Source organism: Opisthorchis viverrini (genome assembly GCF_000715545.1).
Source record: "Opisthorchis viverrini unplaced genomic scaffold opera_v5_84, whole genome shotgun sequence".
NCBI classification, from domain to species: Eukaryota; Metazoa; Platyhelminthes; class Trematoda; order Opisthorchiida; family Opisthorchiidae; genus Opisthorchis; species Opisthorchis viverrini.
Genome location: NW_008751741.1, coordinates 5,944 through 29,193, shown reverse-complemented (window position 1 = coordinate 29,193; position 23,250 = coordinate 5,944). Strand labels below are relative to the sequence as shown.

Genomic DNA, 23,250 nt, shown 5'->3' with positions numbered 1-23,250 from the left:
AAAGTTTGAAGCATATTATCTTGGGTGACAAATATCCATTCTCCTAGACTTTATTATCATATATCCATATATTTTAGTCATTATATTACATTTTTTACTGACGTCCAAATTGTATTCTATCTTTTGCACACATTTTGACTGAGAAGTTATTCCTCACATAGTCTAACGTGAAGTGCCACGGTACATTTCAATGACCTGTCTGACTATGCTTCTCAGCCAGTATGCTTCCAGTATTTATTGTTTGATTGAACATTGCGCTTGAATGTTGTGGTCGGTAGCTGTCTGGATGTAACACACTACTCATAAGGTTGCTGAAAACTCTTTGACAGATCTCCTTTCTTAAGAATTATGAAATAGACATGGCTCCCGAGTTTCCATCATCTTCAGTGGATCTCTTGTAAACACCAAGGAGATTTGCATACGAACGTACTTTGTCAAGAAGATAACTGCTTTTGACACGCAAAACCTTTTCATTAGTGCTCAGCTATATTGTCTAGAACAATATTTCGAAGAGAAGCAAGATTATGGTGCAAACGCTACATAATCTGAAATTTTAATACGGGGCTGATATTGATTTTACTACGATTCCTATCTTCTTTGTGAAGAATTACGTATGGCCTGTTGCTCACACATGATGAAATCATATGCATTGCATCATATGATAGAATGGCCTGGCTCTGCTGCTTGCAAGAGGCGAAGATTTATCTAGCTCACATGCCTCCTAGGTTATTGCATTCCCCGGTGAGAATTGAAGATGAAGGCTAAGACTATGTATCCATTCACATTAGAACCAATACACTAGGCTCACAAAATACGATAATATATGCCGTATTCACTGAGTTGTTTGGTATTCTCCAGAAAGTTTGGAGTACTGAGTTAGTTCGAAAGCATCTGAGCATCCATATAGTTAATTATATATTATGTCTGCAAGTTCCAGTGGCATCTCTAAATCTTGAGCGTTTGCATACTAACACTCATGTCAGAAGTCTTGAAGACCAACTTGAAAGATTCAGAAATGCTCCCCCGGAACAATGGAACTTATCTATGAATGAGAAAACCTTATTCTTCCGTAGTTCCATTGGGAATGATACTATCCCGTTTGTAATAAACCGTTACAGACTCATTGTCCGACTACATTGAAAATCAAATCGGCTATAATAGGGCAGGTTTACCAACCAGCGTTTATGACAGCCGAACAAGTCAAGTTTAGTTTATTGGGATCTCTCCTGGATTACTTTTCAACCGCAGGTAGGAGCCATCTATCCCGTCAGTGACCACCATTTTAGTCAGATCGAGATGATTACGAGCTGAAGCAAGGTGTTTACTGCTACCTCACATACAGAGGGGAAATGGGCGAACAGAGCTTGGCAGATTTCAATCCAACAAGATTTTACTGTGTCAGTGGCAGCTAGGCACCGATATGTAGTACTGTGGTCTGTGATAATGATGAAAACGATAGTGAACTGTCTTGGCACAGCGGATATCTAGACCAAACGCGAAGACGACCTGAACAGATGTTTGCAGAACCTCACTAACCCTCTGAAGAATCACTCCTTTTGGCGAACCACACTTGCGCTTTACCTTGGTGCACCGGAACCCAAGCTTTAAAAGAGACGTGGTTCGTAAACGTGATAAAACCTGTCCAGTCAAATGAAGGAGGTTGATCAGCAGTCCGCTTTCCTGATTAGGACCATTTATTTAGGCTGTCTGTATAATGTGACGAAAGGAATCACAAATCTGGAATATTTTGCTTTGTATGTTGTACTACATCTTGTTCTGTGCCGATCTTCAGGCGGCGTGAGCCAACACCATGTTCTGATATCGCCAGTGAGATTGGTTATGTGGAGCTAAGTGTTATCAAGGCTGTCTCCATTTTGTCTGTCTTACTATACACTATCCATTCACAGCTAAACTCGAATATCCTGTGCTCAGTTGTGTTAAGCCAAAGGATAACTGGGGAATTCCACACGTGAAACATTCATCGAGCGTATGTGAATCGGCCATCTTTCAACCACACCACTCATAGAAAACGAGTGAACTTGAGCAAACTTAGCAGGATTTCACAACCCAAAAGGCTGGGCAGTCAGGAAAACGGCTGGTTCGCAAAACGGTTCACTGAAACTTCCATGCTGTCAGACGAAAAATGATCCCCAAACGGGTGGCCATGACGGCCTGACGTCAAGCAAACCTGGGAGAATCTATACCTGAGAACTCGTGCACTCATTGTTACCTTTATTACTACTTGTAGACAATCCATCGGCCTGTTCGACCGTCAATTCCCCCTTATGATGTTCAGTCACCGGTTCTCAGATTTCATCCAAATTAACCCATCGGTTTTCGGTTGCTGCGTCATATCAACACTATTGACGGTCGAGTTGCAAAACACGCAACTTCAAACCATGTCGTCGTTTTCTTCCGTCTTTGGAGAAAGTGCAAAAACAGGGAGAGAAGAAAGATGACTCCCTCACGAAAGTGTCACCTTGTCGTCACTGTAACTGACAGAGTATATCAATACAAACGCGCTGAATCTCAGTGCAGTCACATAATTCGAGGCATACTAAAAATATAGAACTGTTTAGTTTGTTCATTGTACAGGGTATGAAGAACACCGTTTACACAGCGCACTGCATCCGTGTTCGATGCATAAGATGAGATTTGGTCAAGGAATTTTTTTTCAAAATTGTTCAAGATCGATTCTACGGATAACCTGTATGGCCCATCTATGTTCAAACTATGTTTGAGAACTCCGGACTCCAAATATGCCTCGGAAGTCAACAAAATACTGATGTTGGGAAACAATGTCGATGAATATTCACCATTCAAACTAATTGAGAACACTAAGCACAGCGTAATTGTGTCCAGCAAAATTGCACTTGAATAATGGCGGTTACGGCTCGAGGCTTTCCACCAATAACAGTATCTTACAGTTAAACCGCACCTAAATACATTATAACCTTTAATTATGAGCTCAAACACCACCGTTTATTTGTATTCGATAAAGTAGTCAACAGCCATATCATTTTGTCTGTTTTGTCCAAGAATGTCCCGCATTTTCTTTGCATTTGCTTATGTGCATTTGTGAGTCCTGTTCAACAAAGGATGCATATATGAAAAGTCAGAAATTTCGGGGGAAAACCGTTTTTGTGGTTGGCTAGTTCTAGAGCAGCAAAATGGTTGAGGGAAACATGAACAAAACCAACACCTTCACAATTTCAAAGCACTGTTTACTGGCAAAGTGATGAGCAGCCACCACCAAGTAACGACTACGCTTTTTACCGCTCGACCAACAGTCAAATTTAACCTGTCAAAGCGATCAGTTGGAATTCTCGTCCGCGATTCGTTCGTCCCAGCACTGGTATTCAAGTGGCATTTTCGATTCCCAGCTCTGAAACTTGCGAAAAATACCTGAGGACGATTTGTATATCTCTGTACGATGCTGTTGATTGGATAACATCAGCTGATTTTTTTAGTCTAACGTATGAACTAGCGAAACAGTTAGAGAAAAAAAGGACTTTCCGTGTTTGATATACAATAGGGCAGGAAGATCTACCGGACTAGCAACGGCACGATTTCCTAATCTATTCTCCGTCTGTTCGGGTTGTCGGACAAGTGCCAACTGCATTCTGATGACCAGTCAGCCAAACCATCAACTACTGGAGTAGCGACCAACCAGACTAACAACCCCCAAACCACCATTCCTTCGCTACAGTTGACTATTTTTCATCGGTTCGCGAAATGGCGTACACTTACTCAATTAGACAGCGGTTTTGATGTGTGTTCGTTCGGCTTCCCATCCAGGAGAGAGTGGTACACATATGCACTTATTCTCACAAGCTGGCCCTCTGATGGTTCCTTCCGGTAAGTAAACAAACATACATATACGGAACTCCAAAATAAGAGCACACTCTGATGTTGATTTGATTAGGCCTTTCTCGAGTGGAATGTCCGATCTTGAAATAGGGGTGGGAATGGGGGTGTTATGGGGGTGGGTGAGGAGCAATCAACCACGGTCAATCGAGTTACATTCGGGCAATCATTCCCATCCAGGAAACCGCAAAGTTGCATCATATACTTCGAACTGATTGATTATTCTGATTTCACGAAAACGCGATTGGAGCTAAGAGTTGTGTTTGATTTTTTGTGTTGTTGAACCAAATGTATTTCCTCCCTCCGCCAAGCGAAACTAATCAATTTGCTCATCCGAGGTGAATCAACTTGGTGATATCATGATGACGAAATCGAACAGACGTGAAGAGCGAATTGCGAACCATTGTCATGCGAAGAATTCATCTAGTAAGAGTGATGGATATTTGAAGTTCACTGTGACACAACAACAGCCTGAGGGCATTTCAGCCATGGAATGTACACAGACTATCGACTGAAGACCAGAGATGACTAATTTTACAAACCCGATGGACATGTTAAATCCTTTAGAAGTTCGAGTGTATCTGGTCCCAGTTGCAATTTAGTCACATTCGGAGAAGAAAAAGCTCAGAGTAGATCCCCGCATGTCGTACATAAACGTTCTGCTGAATATTTCCCGATGACAGTTAGTATAAGATTTGTGTCATAATGCACATTTAAGGTGAGGAGGGCCACTTTAACCAAATCGCCCGTTATGCTGAGATACTCGCCTGAACTGAAAAAAAACTTAAATTACTCGACTTTGAAACCAATGCTGTTCTGCCACACGATAAATGAGTTTGCTCAAGTAAGAGACAACCCCCGAAGAGGATAGTTTTGGCGGCGCGTATTTTTTCTGATTGAGGAATGGTAGGGCAGACGCCTAAATGACCAATTTACTCCTCAAGAGGAATTGTCAGCATGGAGACCTCTGTGAGGCTAAGGTATATTTACTAGCAGATTGTCTTCTTAAACAGCCTATCAGAAACTACGCTATCTCGGTTCACCTACGGGGTCTTTTGGATTAAATGCGAGTTGCCCTGGTGGACACACTAGCCGGCGGATTTACACACAGCACCTTTTGTTGTAGCATGTCACGGTTACAACGTCAGCTAAAGACTGAACAAATAAGGTAGCGCAATGCAACTCAACGACGGCACTGTAATCGTTGCAAACGGAATCCCCGCAATGAGCAGCAAAACGACTCGTTCGTAGTCACTTGGACGACCAATACAAAGGTTCATCATACAAAACCGGTGTCTCAGTAGTCTTTGAATATATGGAGCATTCAATTCAGACAAACTGAGAAAAACTCCGTCGTACCCTCACATGGGCCTTCTGGTTACAAAGATTATGACATGCTTCCGGCTGGTAAGGGAAAGGCTAGCGTGCAAAGGCTTCGGTGTCTTCCTCAACTTAGTGTGTAACTACAATAGAACATTTTTATTGTCGATTCATGCTCCCTCCGAGGATGAATAACATTAAGCTCCACAAAGTTAGCGAGTGCTAGACTGGACTCATTCTGAACAGGTTCGAATCTTTAGGTCAGATAACATAGGAGCCCAAATTGTCGAAGCTGTATCACTGCAGAACACTCACGGCGTATGTTCGAAAAACAAACCCGATAAAGGCACCACCTGAGAGAGCGTATGTAAGGGCATACATGAATTGCACGCAAAATTTGCGGGACTGGTAGCATAAAGCAGAAACCAAAAGTTTGCCTACAGATTGCTAGATTATCGATTGCCAATTACTGGCAACACCACTAATCGATAACCCATTAGAAACTAAGAAATTGGCGTAGCTGAACGGACAAATGTGGCCAGTCGGACTGATATCAACCATATAGTTCATAAAATGAATGCAGAGCCATGTATGGCGTATCCATTATATATTTGCCGACACTTTTTCACAGGTCTGATCATTAGCAAGAAAGTGCGGTTTCGAATCGCCCAGAACACGCGCAACGACCAACGATCGGTCGCCCCATGTTTTGAACCACTGATTCACTGAATATCATTGGTTTCAGTCGAAACAGTTTAAGGGACCTACATGCGAACAAGTAATCTCTTACTGCGTTTGGTCTGCGACTGTCCTGTTTTCGTTCCGTTGGTTCTTTGCTTTGAGTATCCCTTCGTTACAAACTACATGGTGTTGTTGATTGACGAGTGCTCAGCGTACACTTGGACAAAATACAATCAACTTTGATAGTTTCCCAGAGTGTGGCACGGTGCGTTTTGTGGGGAGCGGGCAAGGGCTTGCCACGGGCTAAGAGTAGTCCGGAAGAATTGGTAATTTGCCGGTCAGGTTAATTGCTCCCAGGTCGTATGAGTTGGTGATCATTAGACTAGCAAGTCAACGGACAACACAGCACCAACGTATTCTTTAATTTCTTGGTGTCAATACCTGATGCTACCCCCGACAACATCAGTGACAGTTACATAAGAGTTGAACCTCATTAATGTACAAGTCGGTACGCAGATTTCGATACTCACATGAGGACAATTGCAGCTCACAACTGAAGCCCTAAGCTCAGATTCCCTTACTGAAATGACACAGTATTATAGCCAAGTAGACAATTACTAAGGCAACACCTGGTGAGAACAAGGTTCGTTAGACCTCTGCCTATTAAATATCCTTGTATTAGCCTCCGTTTGGGTATCACATTTGGATAGCTCAGCAAGTCGTCGCAGTGAGATGAAGTCCAGGCCGTACCGGACACTTCCTACAAGATTCGCGCCATTAGAGCATCTGAACATAATGGAGCAATTCTGCCATACAGTTGCTTCCCTGAACAACGACAAAACCGAATCGCCAACACCTAGTACATCAGCCATCATTAACTGGGTAAGCAAGAGATGTTCACAAAATCGGCTGCAAAAATATCAATATCTATTCACACTTAGTATGAGCATAAAGTTTTATGGAGTGAAATGCAGCAGCGACATGAAACAACTATGCTTCACCATTCCATGCCGGATCCGAGAGCATCCTCCACAAATCGTTTGTAGATGGCCATAAATGAAATCACAAAAGCCTCCAAGTGAAAAATCGGCTTCTGTCCCAATTGCAAACGGTGCTCATATTCGGCGGCCAATTGGACTAACTCCAATTTCAGATTTCCATCACAAGATCCCAACAGGTTATCGACCAGACACTGCAGAGAGAGAAAGAGAGAATATTTAACAGAGATTCGTGTCAAGATAAGGGTGAACGAACTAGACGAACTGGATGAGAGGAATGAACTTTTCGGGAAAATACAGATGGATAGTCCAAGAGCCAGACAAGTTGATGGATTGTACAGTAAGAATGGAAACTTGGAAGTTGGAGACACGTGACAGGCTGCAATCTCGAGAAACGAGCACCTTGTCTGTGGGGGGATCCATTCACTTATTATGCCAACATTTTCAGCAGCGGTGTTTACAGGCTGTCAAGATGCCTCGAACTTTAGGCCTATATCACTAAAACAAGCACACAGCAGCAAGTTATCCGCACACCGAAGTGCAGGAGGGTAACTCTCGCGCGACCAAGGATCTAGGAACATATCCACACTTCAAAATTTACAAATATACGAGTATCATGAACAAAGAAACAAACAAGACATGTTCAGTGAATCTACTCCAAGCTGAATTCGGAGACCAGAGATGTCGAAATGAAGCGTGTGAGGTGCAACGGGAAAGGTGGTGCATCTAGTACGAATAAATCCACCGATGGGGATTACCTATTTTTTTTTCTTTAGCGTCAGGCCGATTTACATACCTCCTGATCGTCATTCATCGCAAAATGATTCTAGAAGTATCGACTATCCCTAGTCTATAGATTTGGTTTAAGGGTCTCCTTTCTGATCTTATCTACTAATAACAATCCAATCACTAATATTTCACATGACGTCTCACTCAAAATACGGATGAAGCAAGCCATGTATGGTAGCTATAACGTTCCCCTTCTGTACGCATCGAAAATGCGACATTGAAAAAGGATGACACTATGAGGACATCGAACCCCACAGGGGCTGAATCTACTATCTACATATTTTCGGTCAATAGGTGCATTTTTACGACGACTTTCCCCAGAACCCTGAGGAGCCTTTTTCTTCGGTTTGTTTGAGGAATGGAGGTTGTCATCACGAACCAGGTATTGATCAGATTGACAACAGCCATATCCAACAAAATACTTCAGACTTCAGGGGCTCTGCTAATTAGAAATAAATCCGGTTGACATAAAATCCGGTCTGATAAGTTCGTGAGTTCAACGAACTTCCTTCTCCGGAATCATATTGAATCAAGGGTTGTAAGATAGTCCGTGAAGAATAAAATTTCACTTCACTACATTAATCTACACATCTACAGTTCATTCAGCCGTCTTGATCTTCCTGTTGGTGTGATCGATGGAATATGACAAGTTGTGACAGACAAAGTTGTGTTTATGAACCTTATAAACTAATTTTACAGACATTGAGGTCTGTTGATAACACTTGTCAATACCCTAATGAAAAACGATGGTCAGAGGTGAGAAAAAGTGGTTGGCGTACCACTAATGGCTTGTCAGGCTAAAGCGGGCTAATTAACTGTGACGTGCATTTTGAGACAGGATAAGCGGCATTGGAACGCGGTACAGTAATAGCACAAATGATGTGCCAGAGGTGATTTACTGGCTGTTGTAGGTTATGAATAAAGGGACGGCTAAAAAGTTCGCCGAATCTGACTGCCAACGGAGGCTGTGCTCAGGTTGGGTGAACCTACCATCCGTTGAAGTAAACAACGTTACACAAAATGCGTACCCACGCATTCATCCAATGCAAGTGGCGATCAGAGTGTGTGCAAAGTCTATGGGAATGATACTCAATCAGGGGATGCTTTCGCTCCCGGAAGCGACAATATAGTACCAATCACGCCAAGATATGCCTCCAACTGCAGGTCTTAAAAACTTACGACTAAAATGTGTCAAAAACCAAGAGCTCTGTTGTATGCCGGCCTTTTATTTCCTCTGATAGCACGCCATTAGCACCACAGTGCTGACGCCAATCATATTGTCCGAATCATGAACAAAGTAAACATGCTCGGTACGGTAACAGCTCATACACAGGAAAACCGATTATGACCACTTTATCCACATGATCAGTGACATAAAAGCAGTACAGAGACTCCGTTGAGATTGTTGTCAGCGGGGACCTGCAGCCAACAGTTCCAGCTGCGTCAACTTTCAACAAAAAAGTATTTTCCAAGAAGTGATGCAAACCCGTGATGAGGCCAGCTCTCTGTAGCCTGATGCCCTGACATAGCAGCAGAAATCTAGATCACTGCTTCTGAACTAAAATCATGGTGAGCTGTCTCACTTGTGATACCTCAGATGATGCAAACTGGCAAATGCAATCGAGATTCGTGCACTAACACCATCTGTCACAATACGGTCCGAGCTAATGGGGCTGGTGAGATACGCCGTGTCCTGGAATCCCTACAAACATGTTCACAGATTGCACATCCGGCAGCATGACTTTGCGCGTCTCGAATGCAACCACATGCCAATGAATTGGATGGCTTTGGTCAATCTGAATAGTAACCCTGTTCAAGCAAGGGAACGTCGCCTTTATTTTCCAGGTCGACAAGGGTCTCACGCGAAAAGGTCAGAACACGGAAATTTCGAAGATTCTCCAGAGTTTGTCTTTTTATCCGGTCTACGACGAAATCGGAAGTGGAGACAGTGGACCCTCCTATCGAAAAGGACTCCTTGTAAGGGAACTTTCGGTACTCTCTAAACTATCACGCACTCACATCAAAATGCAAAAAAACTTCTGAGGCATATACTGTCACAAGTGTGTTGAGAAGAGCGAATCGCTCGACAGAATCCAACGCACTCTTGAAGTCGAGATACCTAAATCGAGAGGCAGTTGCGTATTCTCGAAGCCGTTCCAAGTTTACTCTCCAAGTTTCCCTGAGGGTCCAGAATCCGCTCAAGCTGCTCAGCCCGATTCACGCTCTTTTTAAAGATGAGCGAGACATTTTCCTCGTTGATCGTTTCACTCATCAGTTATTCATAAACCTGTTGGGTGTAATCGTTTTCGCATGTCAACAAGGTTTTTTACTAACTCTAGCTCTTCCTCTTCCTGAACCAAACAGGCTCCTAGATCAACGCAGATTCTCTTTTGACGTTTGACAATTCGTCAGGTTGTATCTTACTAACGACCAGCATGAGCAAGTTTAAAGTTTCGTTCAAGATCGGACACCTAGATGGAGTCGTCTGCGCCGTTTTGCAAACAGAGCAAGAAGAATTGTACAGGGTCGGGGATGGAAACATCATACCAAAGAGACTTCAGTGGGTGGTTTAGACACATTTGCATCGTGTCTGAAAGCTTCTTAATGGTCACCTTAATGGGAATCTTGCGCCCATCGAAATCCACAAAGCAACAACGGACAAGCTTGTGATCAGTTTGAGGCGGTTTTCAGTTGTGTGATCCATGGTTATACATGGGCTAAGATACTGCCATGCCGCCCACCGGTGATGACTCCAAATAAGGATGAAACAGTTGTACATTGCTCATCGGCTTTTTCAGCACAAAGTGGCTCCAATTATGGGAAATCTCAATTTAAAGAAAAATGATTTTCCAGATCATTTTGGCATGCGCTTCTCACTTGCAAATTGTAAAGTGCGTAAAGTGCATGACAACCAATAGAAATGATGGATGAATTTGTTTGCCTAGACAGTTCTATGAGCTCCGTAAATTGACTGAAAACGAGATTAAACCTCAAGTCGGGAGGGCCAGGGCAGCCTTTGTTAACTTTTGACACCTGCGTTACACCAGTTTGCCTGCTGAGACGGTGCGAATGAGAACATCGGATTAACAATGCTGAGGTACTTCAGATGACTTCAGATAAGAGGAAATGTTCCACGGTGGGTGAGCTACTCCTGTTTCATATATTACGGTGGTTAGGAAACATACTTCGCATGTCAGATGACCATCTACCTCGCAGTCCTTTTTGCCCACCCCTGTGCTGAGTGCAACCGCGGGGGGGGGGGGGGTTTAAACCGTCCACGACATGGAAGGATGAAAGCACTAACGAGTAAACTCATTCGAGTTGACAAATGTTGTCTCTCTGTATGGGGACCCCGGGGATCGACTCATCTATATTTAATGGCGCCGGTACACAGGGCTCAATCGCGCAATCAATGGCGCCATTCATCAATACTATCGTCTTCAATATGCAGCTGTCCGATTTCGCTCTCCCTCAGATCAATATACAATACGAATTAACTGGTCAAGTCAACGTCTCCAGTGCTTGGCTATTTCTCCCACGCTCTTCCATTTTTCGGTGATTGAAATTGTAGCATCCGGAAGCAACGCACCCTTGATAGATGTTTTACAGCCAATAAACTGAACTGAATGGAACACTACAAGTGAACACCTGCGGTGGCGTGGAGCTGCTTTCAACACAAGTGCACGGCCTTAACTACGCTGAGGATACAGGAACGAAGATATGAATCGCATTCAAGTCACCCCCGATTTCGGCAGTGCAGAATGTACTTTTGACCAGTTAAGCATCAGGCTTTCGTACAAACATGGCCTGTAGCCACATCCACCTTGATATTCACAAACGAGCTGTTTGTAGTCGCGATCTACTGCACATGACCTAGATGTAACTTCTCTGCAATTGGTGATCCAGCCTGGGAAATGAACCTCATCATCCAGGGAGTTAACCTGCCGATCATTAACGGCGGTGAATCAACTTACACTTGAAGGGGCGACTTAAGAGCTTTTCGCCCCCAGTACTCCTTTTACATACGCGTGAAAGCTGATCATTACAGGTAAACTTAACAACCACCTGTACTCGACCATCGTTGTCTACAAAGTGTCTGACGGAAGTAACGATTAAGAATTGTGGACTAGTCTAACTGATGAAGAAAACAAAGTTAGAGTGCGTTGTCCAACTACATTGACTTCGTTGGTTAGACCACCTATTGAGGATCGAGAAGGCACGATTAGCAAGACAAGTCTTTATCATCCTGTCAGGATAAAACTGTAGGGAGAGCTATGAGAATCAACTTTTGATTTTAGGGTAGAAAATAATGACTTCGGTTGGACTTCTCAGCTGTCTGATAGAGTACCGAAAACTAGTAGATCCCAGAACACAGTGCATCGTGATGCAGACCCGCGGGGGAATACTCAAGTTAATAACTATTCCATTTTTAGGGTCGCAACTCGGTTGCCTCCTTCAATGTAAGCAATCAGGGGTAAAGCACTGACAAATGAGGTTGTCCCTAAAATCTGCCGACATCTACGTGGTCACCGTTCAACCTCATCATTATCATCATCATCACCATTGAAAGCAACACCAGAGAAGAGCCGTTTGAAGAGGTGAATCAACTTGAAAACAAATTCAAAGTGATAGGCCGAAGAGAATCTCCGCCAGACTTAGAATTCCAGTGGCGTCACTCAGTTAAATAAAAGTTGTGTTGGTAGTCCGAAACATTCTGAAACTAGGGTACTCTTCACTACGGTGGCTTCCGTGGCTTTTATGTTCAACCGAACACACCACCATCATATGCGGTGGAAAAAGGACAGGAAACGGGCTTAGTGATCAAATGAATTGACGATTCTCACGGGAAGTGAACATACGGGTTTGGTTACGACAAAGCGCAAAACAACCGGACTTAGGCCACGTGGTGACCCGCAAGAGATTTGGACCGTCTAGCAACGTATGCACTTAAGTGGGTGTGGAATGTACGGTCAACCGTCTTGTATCCTACATCACTCAGAGAAAACCAAGGGAAAGTAATAAAGCATGTTTTGTTGTCTTGTTTGGAAAAAATCGGAAGCGGCCTCAGCTTGACAGCCTATATCCGGTGGCAAACCGAAATCACTCCATATCTTGAGGAAGATCTCAGAGAAACAACAGGAAACACATTGTGTATGTATGTACGTGTGTGCATATCTAGATAAGAGGAAATTATCTGCACAAGTAAAAAAAGTTGGCCAGACAGGGGACGGAAGAGCTATGGAGCGGGAGAAGTCTTTGTGGACGGAGTGTTTTAGAATGGAACTTTATTTCTCAAAAGGCAAACCGGTTGCTGCACTCTTTGGTTGCATGCACTCCGAAGGTGGCACAAAGGCTGAAATAAAGTGAAGTTGCCGAAACCTGGGCAGATACAATCGAGAGGTCAGGATTATTCCAACTACTGGTTTCCTGGTAAGTAGCTTGGACCTCATTTACTACGGTGTTTTAAACTCTCTTCATGGGGAGCTTGTTGAGGGAGTTGGCTACTATATGGTTCAGCAGCGAACAGATGGTCGGCGTAAATGGNTGTACCGCAACGGTTATAACCGTGCCTAAGGAACATTAATGAACGGGAAGATTCGGACTGGTGCATCGACACCAAGAGACCTGTAAGGGAACACGACAAGTAAAATAATGCGAAGCTGACCAAGCCCAGACAAGCACGAACCATGTTCCACAGGGTTGGACATGAACCAAATGACCTTCTGATCAAGAGCTGATGTCTTAGCTGCTGTAGTGTTTCGAGCCTTGTTTCCGTATCCCTAAGTATAATAAAATACCACGCAACTGCATCAAAACCCACGGACGAAATGCAGAACCCGGTTAGATCGTGTGTCTATTCACATGAATTAAGACCCCCAAGGGTTGTGGCACACCAACCAATGAACTCCTTGTGATTACGGGAGGAGACCGGCATGATTTAGACATTATACACACGTTGTGACACGGCCGAAAGATGGCTATCGCGTGCAAGGAACTTTGCGAACAGCATCATTTCGGAGACAATCACAACTACAATGCGAATGTATTTCGTGCTGATTCGATGGGGCCAGCAAACCAAGTGGATCGATGCCGAGGACGATAACGGCTGCTCACACAGTGGATTTGTATCAAATATGTGATTTAGTTCATAAAGTGACAGAAATTGTATTGAATCTTCAGCACCGTCCGTTGGAATCTTTCCGCCTCTCGTAATGAAAATCACAGGAACCTGTGATTTGGATGGGTTCCTCGAAATGCTGCATATCTGGTGGTTCAAGCTGAGGCACTGACCCCAGGATCCAGTTGGGCGACAACTGTAGAGAGCGACTAATGATAAACTCGTTGGTTAAACCCGCATTCCAGCAACTTTAAAGCGGACTCTGCAACTGAATGGGGCAATTCGGTCAACCAAAAGAGGTCTTATGTAAGAAATTCAGATACACCGAACGACACAGTCACAGCATAATGATGACGATGATGGTCATTCACAGGGAGCAGTGGGTCCATCATTCTGTCCCAGCCGTTCCTGATTCGAACTGTTGGTATGTCGTAGATCACGGTAGAGTATGAGACTGACAAATCCCGGATATATTGTCGAGCAACCTTGGATGTAAATATGATTCACGCCACAAAGAATACTACTGTTACGAAAATTTCCACTTTGGAACTTGCACATGGCCAGTCTGTCAGGAGCCTCAAGTGTGGTTACTCAGTATGAATTCCAAACAAATCTATTCGATTTAACACGAGTGTCTGTTGAGACAATTACAGAGTTCCTGAACAGTTCCGTCTAGTACTACATAACCTTACGGTATCTAACACTAGTGCTCTCCAAGGGTTGCACGGTAGACCAGTACAGAAACGGCCCAGAATGACTGACTTCGTGTTAATTTAGGAAGTTTGATCAAGAACAGTAAACGAACTGACAAGATTGCGCCCAGAGGAGTGTTTGCTCAATGCAAAATATGGATTGACACTCTCTACGAAATTGGAATAATCACCTTCGAAGTAAATAAAACATTATCTTACCCGCATGATGACGTCTGTAGGAATGCAGTGAGATAGAAGTTCATAGAGGCGTGCACGAATCTCCAATATTCTATGGAAGAAAAAGCAACGTTTAGGTGATGACAATCGCGCAATATAGAAGCCGGTTTCGGACAGTGTCTAATTTATTGCCGAGTAACCGACTCTCTAAATAAACACAACTAACTAAAGCAATAGATGTAGTCTCTGCTGTGGGTTATCTCATTCTCGGGTGAATGTGAAGTGGATCCCTTCTCTCCTCACCGTAACCACCTTTGGCCGGTCCCGGCAAATTTTCATCAGGGACATTGGAGAATGAGTCGCCGCATTTCTGGTGGCAAACACAAACAGATTGGTTCGCATATCACCCACGACACGACATATGGTGTGTGTATCCCTGGAATAATCGTCATAGATCGATGGAGGAAGCTGTCGAAAGATATCATCTAAAACTAGCCTCTTGTTCATTCACCCTATACATTCGAAAAAGAAAGTTAAATCTTAACAGCTTTCTGTGCCGCAATGTAGGCTCGTCAAAATGACAGCGACCCCACTCTCCTCGTACTGGAAGAACATTTCGCAAACTACTCGTGAGTAGCCAGTTGATTGCAAAAACTGTGAACAACTGGACTTTCTGTTGTTTCGGAATAGGGCTTTAGAGGGCCGTCCAAGGGTTAGGTTACACACTCTACCGCGTGATCCTGTGTAATAACCGGCCCCGATCGGTTTCGTGGGCAGTTTCTGTGGCTTTCCGTGGCTCACAACAGATACACCAGAATGAAAACCACACGACATGGTCAGGTCTGTGGTGACTTTCCATCCAGATATGAACTCTGAGTTTATCCTACGGCACAGCAATGTCTATACGGATTAGAAGGCACATTCGTCGATGAACTGCGTAGGGTGGATCAAACATCGCTGACAAATAGCCATTTACTATTTGGGTGACTCCTGCCAAAACCAGAACAATACAATGCCATGTAGACTATCAGCTTAGTGCTCCAAATCGTTTACAAGGCACATATTAATATCGGTCCTACGCTGTGCATAAAAATAAATGGTACAAGCTATACAGCTGTCCCGCCCACGTCACTATTAGACATTATGAACTACCCTAGGACGGAATGACTGATGCCACTTGGCGTGTGCCTACCCTTCGTTAAACATGATATGTACCCAGACAGTAAAAATGGATCCAATAAACAGCTGTTCACCTCATTGCGCTATGAGCTCAACATAAAATTGCAATAGAGGTGGATTTGTTACCAGGAGGGTGGTCAGAAAAGGAAAACTGTATTCCGTACCAAATGGGTGCGTCGGTTGATCAGTTGAAAACTTCAACCTCGGTTTCTTCTCACAGTTTCTGTTACACGTGTTGCCGCCGGATGGCTAATTCAATCGGATACTTCGTTCGAAACCCTCAGCATCTGTGCTACAAGAAACTATTCAAGCTATTCAATTATAGGGCAGGGTTAATGTGACCGAAAAATGAAGAACCGATTAAAAGCATGCCCCAGGATATTACTACGGTTGATGGGTAAAATTAAGGGATCATGTGATGAGTCACACTTAAGATTAAAACTGAGCTCAGATATGTTGTGTACGATGCTTTTTAATCAATCGAAGGACCAAGAACACTGTCATGAATATCATAAAATGGTGCAAACAGGTGTAAACAACTCTAGAATCAAGGACGGATCAAACGGAGATTACGAAAATTGATCAAATCTCATTCACAAGGCATCCATTCACAGTGATTCCGAACTTACTTTCTAGGACTTTGTTCTGCAAGAATAGCAGAGGCGGTTTCCGCTAAGAAAACTTGCCAGTCAGGCAACTGAACCGGCTGTTCGGCTGACATCGGGCTGTGTTGCCATTTGGCAACCTCAGCCAAAAGTAAAGCACGGCGAAGATTTCGTTCTGAGGCGTTAGCAATGCGTTCAGCTAACTCGGTCGGCATCGACTGACCCTCGCGTCGAGCGGTGTTTTTTAGTATGTGCACTATCTGATCGATGCTTGGTGCAGCAACTCGGATTGGCAGACAACGAGAACGAGTGGCAGAAATTATCTTTAAAAACGAAAAACATGCGATGATTGAATCGTGGTCATGTTTTGGATGGAGGCTATGAAGAACACAGGTCAATTCACAATAATGAACTGATGATCTTTAAGCGTATCATCCATATCATGAGGTTGCGTCGGATATTTGGCCACCTTTATCTATGGTTACGTACAGTATATGCCGTTTTCGCTCACAAGACACATAGTGACACTGTTTCCGATGAGAAGCTTTGAATGGCGCACTTCCACAGGCTGCGTTGATAAGCATTATGGGTAACAGCCACACACAAGAGTGGTGATATAGTATGAGTTGTGGCAATTTTCGGTAACAGAAGTCAATTCTTTTCAAAAGGTGTTACAGCTGAACTATTCAGTTTTTTTTCATTTCAAAAGGGTTTGATAAACACTCGGTGTGTTTGTGGTTGAGCAACGTTTCGCTTTCGACATAAAAGCTTCATCAGGCCAAGTGAGTAAGCTCCAAGGTTGACCGAGTTTTAAGGCAGACGTATAACTAATAAGCAGGATCTCTTCCGATTGGCATATTAGATCACTGAAGAATGTCAGTCAAATTATCTCGTCTGTTAGTGGGGTGTCTTACGATCGAATTTAAAATCACTCCGACCGGCTTTGGTTATCCGATCTTCCGGTTCAAGGCACTTCAACTGACTATTTTTTTAGTGTCACTGGTAAATTTTGTTGGTCTGTGAGGGCTTTCAAGTGCCACAACAATTTGGGCAGGGGTGCAATTACGTGGAATTTTTGGTCGGCTTGGTTCATGAGCTTCAGATCTGAGCTAGTTCTGTTGATGACTCACCTTCGCGGCCTGTTTATATTTTTCCATTGTGCTCACCGATTCTGGTGTGCACCTCTCTACCCGTCTGTCCTTCCCAGAACTTAAGGCAATCGTTCCATTAAATTTTGTAGACACATTCCCTGGTTCCATTCGCTGAGTGGCGATCATTCAATCGACCAAGAAGAGGCAACCTTGTTCGCTACTGTTCGGGTCCGTGTTTGACTTTGAATGACCTCTACCAGTAAACATCGGAAAGGGCCTGTCGAACACAAAATCAGATCACTTCGCCGTCTCCTCTCCTGAGTGAATCCGTCTGGAGTAGGTACTCAACAACAATTGACAGCTTCGGAAACTCTACTACATATGACTGTTCAGTGTTAACCAGCCATGTTCAAGTAAATAAACTTTACCCCAAAATATGCACTTTTCCAAATGGTTAGGACAAAGAGCAAGAGAACAGCCTTACCATAACCGTGTGTTGCACTGCACACACTTCAAAACTCATCTTTGATTCTGCCATTCAGTTTACGTTACGCTTGCAACAACCGGTCAATAGATGTTGCAGATAGGCGCAAAACGGAGCTACTGGATCACATACCTACACAGAGTTTAGTAACGGAAGAAAAAGAAGTGAAGATAGCCGGAATAGACCTCACTAGCGGTGAGTAAATCTCGTAATGAACTCCAACACTGAGCTGAAAACACCTGTCAAGGTGTTTGACATTGGCTACAACGAATGTAAGCGTGAATGTCCAATGACAAAGGATGCAGCAGTCAAATAAATAAAAATTCGTATCAGCCCCTAAACAATAAACAAAGGACTCCCGTCAAAGCGGAGGCCTAATTTAACTTGGCCACTGTTCAAATAAAGGTGGCGAGCGGAAGTACGACCATAGTCCTTTTAGTCCTTTATGAGCAGCTGACGACTCACTTTCGAAATACATGCACACCGTCTTGGGATGGCGCAGAGATTAGGGTTCAAGATCCTCACCGATGTACTCTACCAACGGCCCTTCCCTCATTCTTATCTACCTGGGTGACAAAACAGTATTTCCGTTCTTGTATGTTTTATGGGTTGAGTAACGGCTGTGGCAACCCTCTTGATTACAAGTTCACACTCAAGATAAGTAAATGATATTATGTGAAAAAAGACTTTCTTTAAGCTATGGATGTGCGAATCCCTACTCGAAGGTCTGCAGTTCCAGTCCAACTCTAACATACAGTCTGACCTCTTTAGGTTTGGAAAGCAACCTGATAGAATCTCTCTCATGCGGATGGTACGGAAACGCCAAAGCTAAGTAAGATAGGGAGTGTGGTGGGGAGGCAGGCACTAGGAGAGACGGCTAAAATGGAAACAGCTGGTTACGTCTCAGAACTTAGTTACTTACGAAATTCACAGTCACCAGCTATTTACCTTACTGATTGATTCTGCAGATAAGATCAATCGACAGGTCGATATATACTTCTCCATAGTACGTCTAAGTGCATGCTGAGCATCTTTCGTGAGGTGATCAGCTTCATGGAGCACAACGACCTTGAAATCGCGTTGCTGTGCACTATCTAACTGCGCAGTTGAAGCCATGGTCTTGATCAGTTCCTGGACGACGACGCGGTCGTAAATACCGACTTCACTAGGGAAGAGATAGCAGAGGACGAAAAAACGACAATATCAGGAAAAAACACAGAACGAGTGCTTGAGAGAAATTTTATCCTATCAAATCTGGCCATGTTGGTCTCAACATCATCACTTGTCATCAGTTGGGGTGAATGGATTGAACCCATACAGCCCTAACTGTAGTATGGAACACACGACCCTTAAGATTCAGTTACATAACTTTTTGATGCCACAAGTGACGCAAATTAGCAAACGTGATTATGACCTTCAAGACTCGTGCAATAACTTCATCAGTCACATTTCCATCGGAGCCACTACAACTACCGAGGTGTGTAAAATTCTCCACAACCTCCAGTGATTCTCCTTGAACTGTAAGTTATGTGATCGAAGACTACACGTTCTGAAGCAGGACTTTTTACTTTAAAGGTGCAAGGCACATGCCGAAAAATGGTATGACGGTGTCAGTCTATTCAACAAGGCTTGTGCTGCACCTTGGTCTTCAAAGGTGAGGGCGATGTAGTCTGCGTACTCCAGATCGATAATGTTCCCACCGGCAACGATTTGGACACGGGGTTTTGGAGACCTATTAGCGTTCGGTTTAATATTTCATACGAATTTGCACAAGCATGGAGTGGACATTCTTGCCGGATGCCGCTTTGCACAGGAAAACTTTGGAGAGCTCACTACACACTCTTACACCCAGAAGTATGTGAATATAGGGATCGGATTAAGTTAACAAACTTAGGGACATACCCTGTTAAGAAAGTGACGTTAATAGCACTGACCGATCGACAGAACTGAACGTACACTTGAAGTCAAGGAACACCAAGACTGTGGGTCGTTTGTACATGTGCTGTCGCTCTAACACCTGACGGAGTAAGCGGATAAAGTTAATGAGCCCGAACATGATTAAAACAGTGAAGCGAAAATCTAGTAAGGCCGTGAATCGAGAACTGGATAACTCAGAGTCGCTCCCGACGGACGCCTACACAATCTTTGACTTTATACTCGAGAACAAAAAAGTGAACGATGTGGGCGTCTTCCTTCAAATTCAAGAACCCTTGAGAAAACGAAAAACCGTTCGATTCGAGGAACTAGTATGACCGACTCTCTAACTTTCGAACATTATGCAACAGTGGAATTGATTTACAGATCTAAAATTAGAAGTATGCATCTAAGAATCATCTATCATGTAAGAATGTCACACTTCGTTGCATCTACACTCAACTTGCGAGTAAACCAGAAAGAAAGTGCAGTGCGGACACCCTGAATGCAAAATACCATAAAATGGTGGGTTACGGGAGAGGAACGTCTCCTGTATTACGACCTTGAATAGGTGAGTGGCGATCATTCTTGACCCGGTTTTGGCTAGTGCAAAAAAGTACAACGTGGATGCACATTACGATCACGAGGTGGGCCTCACCTCATCACTCATTGTGTTTATCAGTCATCTTCGGCTGACTTTTTACGTCGAGTGAGAAGTTGTGCAAGGGTGGTGAAAATCAACAGTCCCCCCCTGAACAGGCATTTTGCTCTTGGACTGTCTAAACTATCCCAGTGGGATAAGGGGTGAGGGAATCCGTTCGCTCTTAGGAGAAAATGAAGCGCATTTACTTCACTTACTTCACTTATTCACTTCACTCATACGACCAGCTCGGTTGAAGGAACGGTTGTACTATACCCTATCTTGGTGAATGCTAGCCATGTGTATGGTCAGTCATGCGAAGTTACAGTGTGAAACTGCTACTCCAGGAGTTTAAACACCCCTCAGTATTTTCCATAGAGGAGAATGTCGGTAGTTCATGTAGCTTGGATGGTCGTTGGCTTGTTCGTTGAGCTGGGCAATTTGGTTGCAAACGTTTCATCATCAATCGAGGTTACATCATCAGTGTGTAGTTGTGAGTAGCGGTGGGTTAGTGGTAACCAAGCCGACGACCACCCCTCAGTATTTCTGAGCTACGTGGTTTTAACCATCCAAACAGCCGCACAGTATTTTTTGGCTTTTCAGGACAAGCTGGTTTCGTTCTGCAGAGCTGTAGCTTCAAGAACTCCTCACTGATAGCACAAGCTTAAAGAAATAGCACACTTCCTCCAAGGCACTAACGGCAAAAGACAAACAAAAACAGCTGTGCGGTAATAAAACAAATTCATCCAAGAACGACCAATCAGAATGAGTTTCACGTAATTCGTAAAAGAATTGGTAAGAAAGCGTGTACATTTTCGGATGGTGGTCAATATTCGGAATTCTTGAGGAGCAATCCAAAAGGACCAAGCTAACAGATCAGGACTTTGTTCAGCGGGTGTCCGGCTGCCATCGCGACGAACACCATACCTGGAGGCCAACCCCAAAAATAATCTAACTGTTAACAAACTAGGCCACTCTACAATTAACCGGAAGTGTTTGGTTTCAAAAAAGGCTCGGTGGGAACGTCGCCTATGATCCTCTTAACTATTGCCATAAAGCCGCATCTGATGGCTACGGCTAAACTCTCACTATGCACGGGGATGAACAGGGTAATTTCCATATGTGCTATTGCCGTAGACATGAGCATATTGATTCCCCCTGTGAATCAACGGCGAACAAGGGTAACTTTCCTTGTTTTCTGACTACTCATGAATAACATGACTTACACCTGTTTATTATGACACCGTTTCGTTTTCTTGCTGCTCGTTTTCCCCCGCTTTGTTCCTACTTAAGGTCTGCTTATCCCTCAGTAAGTGATGTCAATATTTGTTACCCGTCTGTCATTGCCTGCAAGTTCGCCTCGATTGCACCTATTTTTTGAGCGCCCACTCCGACGGAAAAGTGAGTTAACCGGGTAGCAAACCGGATCCTCAGGACGGCAAGCGAACGCGCTACCGACTACACCGACCTGACGCACGGAGCGGCTGATTATTTTGTATTACCCATGCATCACGCCTGCCAGATAGCTTTTGCTGAGCTTTGTTTTACACAGACGAAACCGCGTAATCTGACCTGTCGCGCGACACGAGCGGCTGCGTCGACGCCGACCGAAAGACAGTCCCTCACATCCCGAACGTACTGACTCCTGCGCCGTTACGGCCAATTCACACTGTCAGACTGCCCCTATATGTACGTCTGTACATCGTTTAGTACTTACTTGCTATTGCCCCTATAGAAATCCGTGCTGCGTCAGTGACTACTTCCCGCTCCTGCTGATTGCGTCATTGTTGATTGTACGTTCGCTTAATTCATGATGCTTACTAATCCGTTTTTCTGTAGAACCAGTTCCTGTCAGTCTTCAATATATCATCTGCTGCCCCACGTCTGTCTGCTCCTATTGACTACTGGCGGCGAACTGCGTATAATCTAATAGTCGCAATCGTCCTGTGAGATCCTTAACCGTCCGGATCTTACAGAGCATATGCAGCTGAAAATCTCCCAATAAAATCGCGTGCATACAAAAATGCTGAACAGAACACCAACCTTGGGTTTACTTCCAAATGAAAGTTGCTCGAGACAGTGGAGACTGTCACCTTTTTGTTCGACGGTGTGAGGAAGTTGTGCGTTTCCGTCCGGAGGCGGTCAACACCTGAACCGTAAAGTTCACGAAGAAGGCACATAATTCTAGTGCGTTTGCCAGAGCCCGAGGGTCCGTAGACCAGCAGATGTGGAAAATTTCCACTGTCAACCTACGAGTACATCGGTCAAAAGACTAAACCTACCAGATTTTTCAGGGCGGCTGCCTCTTGTTGATGGTAATCCAGCTTTTGGAGAGAGGTTGGAGCATATTTGTCAACCCACAGGCTCATTTCTCGTGAAACTGATGCAACTGACGTAGTACCTATAGGAAGGTATATATATATCAAAATGGTGAAATAAAACAAGTGTATCTCTGGAAGCTCCGATTCCATTCGGAGAAGCTTCTAAAATACTTCTGGTTAAGCAGTCTGCTGTGGAATTCGTACTCATTATCGAACACGCTGCTACCAGAGTGGTGCCACGAAACACTGTTCAGAAGACGACTTATGTAAAGACACTGTGGGATATAGATCCGGACTAGTATCAATAACAGTCTGATTTAGGTTAAGTGACCTATGCGGGAGGCATAGACATCTCTGAATGGTTATGGCACGTC

At 43.9% G+C, this 23,250-nt stretch overlaps 1 protein-coding gene across 1 annotated transcript; it reads right to left on the bottom strand.

Moving 5' to 3' along the window:
• Positions 1 to 6,774: 6,774 nt before the first annotated feature.
• Positions 6,775 to 22,924, bottom strand: T265_04851 (hypothetical protein; the record flags this gene model as incomplete). Its single annotated transcript, XM_009169705.1, has 6 exons — positions 6,775 to 7,060; positions 9,675 to 9,774; positions 16,451 to 16,749; positions 18,950 to 19,166; positions 22,599 to 22,804; positions 22,838 to 22,924. 6 exons carry the CDS (start codon positions 22,922 to 22,924, stop codon positions 6,866 to 6,868), a joined length of 1,104 nt encoding a protein of 367 aa, XP_009167969.1.
• Between the last annotated feature and the right edge of the window lie 326 nt (positions 22,925 to 23,250).